General features: G+C 43.0%; 1 protein-coding gene across 2 annotated transcripts in view; it reads left to right on the top strand.

The window, feature by feature from the left end:
- Positions 1-3,805, top strand: part of orc1 (origin recognition complex, subunit 1) — a 30,082-nt gene that overhangs the window by 14,557 nt on the left and 11,720 nt on the right. For both annotated transcript variants that reach the window (XM_019882633.1, XM_019882634.1), the window contains exon 11: positions 2,331-2,502. In XM_019882633.1, coding sequence (XP_019738192.1) covers positions 2,331-2,502 — 172 coding nt within the window. The remainder of the gene's footprint in view (positions 1-2,330; positions 2,503-3,805) is intronic.

The following is a 3,805-nucleotide window of genomic DNA, read 5'->3' as shown; positions in this document are numbered from 1 at the left end:
GAACAAATCTTAAATATGGCAGGGAATGTGTTTACTTTTTTAGTTTTGATTTTGAGCAGCAAATCTGGAGTTACATATGCTCACCAGGAATGCATAAGCAAAATTGCACAACTTTTCACTTGAAAGAATAGTGGCGATCTTGGGATTTTTTTCTGTTCAATTTTCAAATAGTGTGTAAATTCAATACACTTTATCTTCAGCATGTTTAGTGCCACTTTTATAAGTAACCACGCCCCCGGCCAGGCCACGCCCCTTCCGCTTTTTTTCATCACTCGCCATTGCCATCTATGGACATGGGTCAACTCACTACGCATGAGAAGAGTTGATTACATACGGCTTGGATGCATTGCTTTCGTGCTCTGTTGTACTTCCGTCATCTTTCCTTTTGTAGGGAAATAATGCATCAAAACAGAAAATCAAGCGAGGAAATAACAAAATAAATTCTGTATCCCCCCCTACAGAATTTATTTTGTGATTTCCTCTCTTGATTTTCTTTTTGGTGCAATATGTTTGCTTTTCTGAGTGTCATTGAAGTCATCGTTGATTTACGTTTTCGGCGGCGGTCATTGAACGCCTCTCGAGCAAAAGGCACGGAGACCGAGAAGGAGAAGGACGTGCCTGTAGTTGCTTGAGTTAAACAAATTAATAAAGTGTATGTTTTAAAAAGAGCCAACACGACAGCTCTTTGTTTTCTATCGTATTGCATGGCCGCAGAAACTGCCATGTGAACGCAAGTGGGGCTGCACCGGGGTAAACACGCTTCGCTTTAGTCAGCAGCTTTTTACGTGTGAACGCTCCACAAAATTTGCTCTGGCGTAAGATATATCGCAACAAAATACGTCTGTGCAGCACCGATGCAAATGTGTGCCGTGTGAACACCCCTTGAGACATAAGATCTAAACCAACAAACTGCTGAATCTGTAATACCAGTTCACGTTTCAAGGCAAGTCTTCAAGTTTACAAAGATTCATCACGTCATGAAATTTTAACTTATAACATTCATTCATTCATTCATTCATCTTCCGAACCGCTTGATCCTCACTAGGGTCGCGGGGGGTGCTGGAGCCTATCCCAGCTGTCTCCGGGCAGTAGGCGGGGGACACCCTGAATCGGTTGCCAGCCAATCACAGGGCACACAGAGACGAACAACCATCCACGCTCACATTCGCACCTAGGGACAACTTAGAGTGTTCAATCATCCTACCATGCATGTTTTTGGAATGTGGGAGGAAACCGGAGTACCCAGAGAAAACCCACGCAGGCCCGGGGAGAACATGCAAACTCCACACAGGGAGGCCGGAGCTGGAATTGAACCCAGTACCTCTGCACTGTGAAGTCGACGTGCTAACCACTGGACTACCGGGCCGCCCTAACTTATAACATCTAATTTGAATTGTTCATTTTCCAGGGTGGAATGCTTATTCAATGTACCTTTAAAGTATTTGATTTATGTATTTATTTATTAGTTTGTTTTTGTTTTTAACACGAACTGGGGGGAATTTGTTAGCGTTCACGTGCCAGAGACATGTTCACCGCTTGTTCCTACTGCATAACTGTCAAACTGTACTTCCACCTTCTTGTAACTAGCCTGATCTGCTGGACAGTTCTGCTTATTTGAACTGGGTGTAAATTTTGACACATTTAGAGAGTAAGATGTCTTTCAAACAGACTAAACTGCCGGACAAATGGGACGCTGAACCCACAGCACTTATGCTGATGCTAGGGGCCATATTAATTAAAAAAACAAAAAAAAAACCACGTAGACTGGTTGGTCAAATCCCCATGCACCATTTAGAATCCTTCCGAGGGTGTCCATCTGGATCATCGTTCCATGGCCAGGATGAAAACCACACTGCTCCTCCTGAAACTTAAGATTTTACCTTATGATCTGTCCCGAAACCTTCGTTCACAAGACACTGGTCTTGCAGTGATCTCAAGAGCCCAAAAGAAGCTTGCAGGTTCTAAGGCATTTTATATTCGGGCTCAAGTGCTCTGGAATGACTTAAAGTCTGGTGTGACGTACGGTCTGAACAATCCGTTTAATTCCTACCTTGAATAACAATCCTCACAGGCATTCTGTATATTCTTTATTCACTGCAAAAAATGGCTAGTTATATCAGCTTGCAGAGCTCTGTGTAGTTTTATGTAAGTTTCAGAATCATATAATGGAAATTACATTTTGGAATAAGGCTGTAACATGTCAGTGTGTTAAACTTGAAACTTTGTGAATAATTTAAGGTGCACCGGATGATGTTATTGTCAATGTCATGACCCTGCATCATCAAAATAACCAGACTGACCCCTGTGACAATGTTCATGGTGTGTTTTAGGTGTATGTATATCTCAGGTGTGCCCGGGACGGGGAAAACTGCAACGGTGCATGAGGTAATTCGCTGCCTGCGGAATGCAGCCAACATGAACGAGATCCCGTCATTCCACTTCATCGAGATCAACGGTATGAAGATGACGGACCCTCATCAGGCGTATGTTCAGATCCTTGAGGTGAATAAACTGTTTCGTATGTTTTGTCTTATAGCATACATTATTGAAATAGATTTATTGCCAGGAATGACTGCAAACACAAGTTGACTTGATATGACACATACAGTACTGAAAAATACAGAGAATACAATACATGAGCCTCCAATGGAGACCAAGACCTGCAGCAAATTGCAGAAATCGGTGACGAAAAAGAATCTCCCCGCCCACACAAACACACACACACACACACACACACACACACACACACACACACACACAAATATTTTTTTTCCTTTAATAGTTTAAACCAGGGTTAACCACCATTTAGTAAATGAATGCTATTTCTTGCTCACTGATTAACGCAAATTAAACGGTTCATTATTCAAGGTGGCGCCATAGCTGGCAGCCGTCTGTGAGAGCTCTTCAAGAGCTCTGCTTTTTTTGTTTTTTGTCTTTTTGTTTTGTCATATGGTGTTTGTTGTCCTTCGTGTGAACCCATTGCGGACTCTTTTGAGCATTTTTCCCATGACATTTGTCAAAGAAGAAGAATCTGTTCTTGATGGTTGCCCCTTCTCGGCAGCATGCATGTACCAGCACTGATTTTGATGGGGAGGAATTTCGGCGCTATTTGACTGTTGCCCCTTGACAGTACTGGGGAGCTTGCGTTTTTTGCGCCTGTAATGGGCAGCATTTTTCACAGCCCCGTTTTGTTCAGCGGAGATGTCGGCGCTGTTGGACAGTCCATTGGTGTGGCTGGATGGATGGCTGCTGGATCTGAGGATGAGGAGAGAGGAGTGTTGGCATGGAGTGCAGATGCGTATTTAGAGCTGAGACTCGGTGTTTAGAATTGAAGCAGATTCTCATTGGACAGAAGTGAAACAATCTCTTTTTTCATGAACGGACGCTACCGCTTCTTGTTTACTTTCAAACTTAGCTTGTAGCAGATGTGTTCACGTTTTGAGCATGGCGTTTCTGATCCACTAGATAAAGGACACTTTGGTTCTCTCCTCTTCAGAATCAGAATCATCTTTATTGGCCAAGTATGTCGAACACACAAGGAATTTGTCTCCAGTAGTACAAGCTACACTTGTATCATCAATAACAAGCAACTACGATAAAGAAGGATTTGACAAATAAGTATCGAAAGACTTTCCATAACATAAGGGTACCGCGAGATGCTTGTGGAGGCTCTCAGTCGTACAGGAAAGTTCCATCGTAGAAAGGGTTCTGTCAGTCGTCATCTGTACCTGTGGGTAAAAAACAAAAAAGGACGTTTCGCTTCTCTCACAGAAGCTTCGTCAGCGGTAGACAACTCTGAAGTCTC

The sequence above is a fragment of the Hippocampus comes genome, unplaced genomic scaffold, assembly GCF_001891065.2.
Source record: "Hippocampus comes isolate QL1 unplaced genomic scaffold, H_comes_QL1_v1.1 scaffold384, whole genome shotgun sequence".
Lineage (NCBI taxonomy): Eukaryota > Metazoa > Chordata > Actinopteri > Syngnathiformes > Syngnathidae > Hippocampus > Hippocampus comes.
This window is presented reverse-complemented; position numbering and strand designations above follow the sequence as displayed.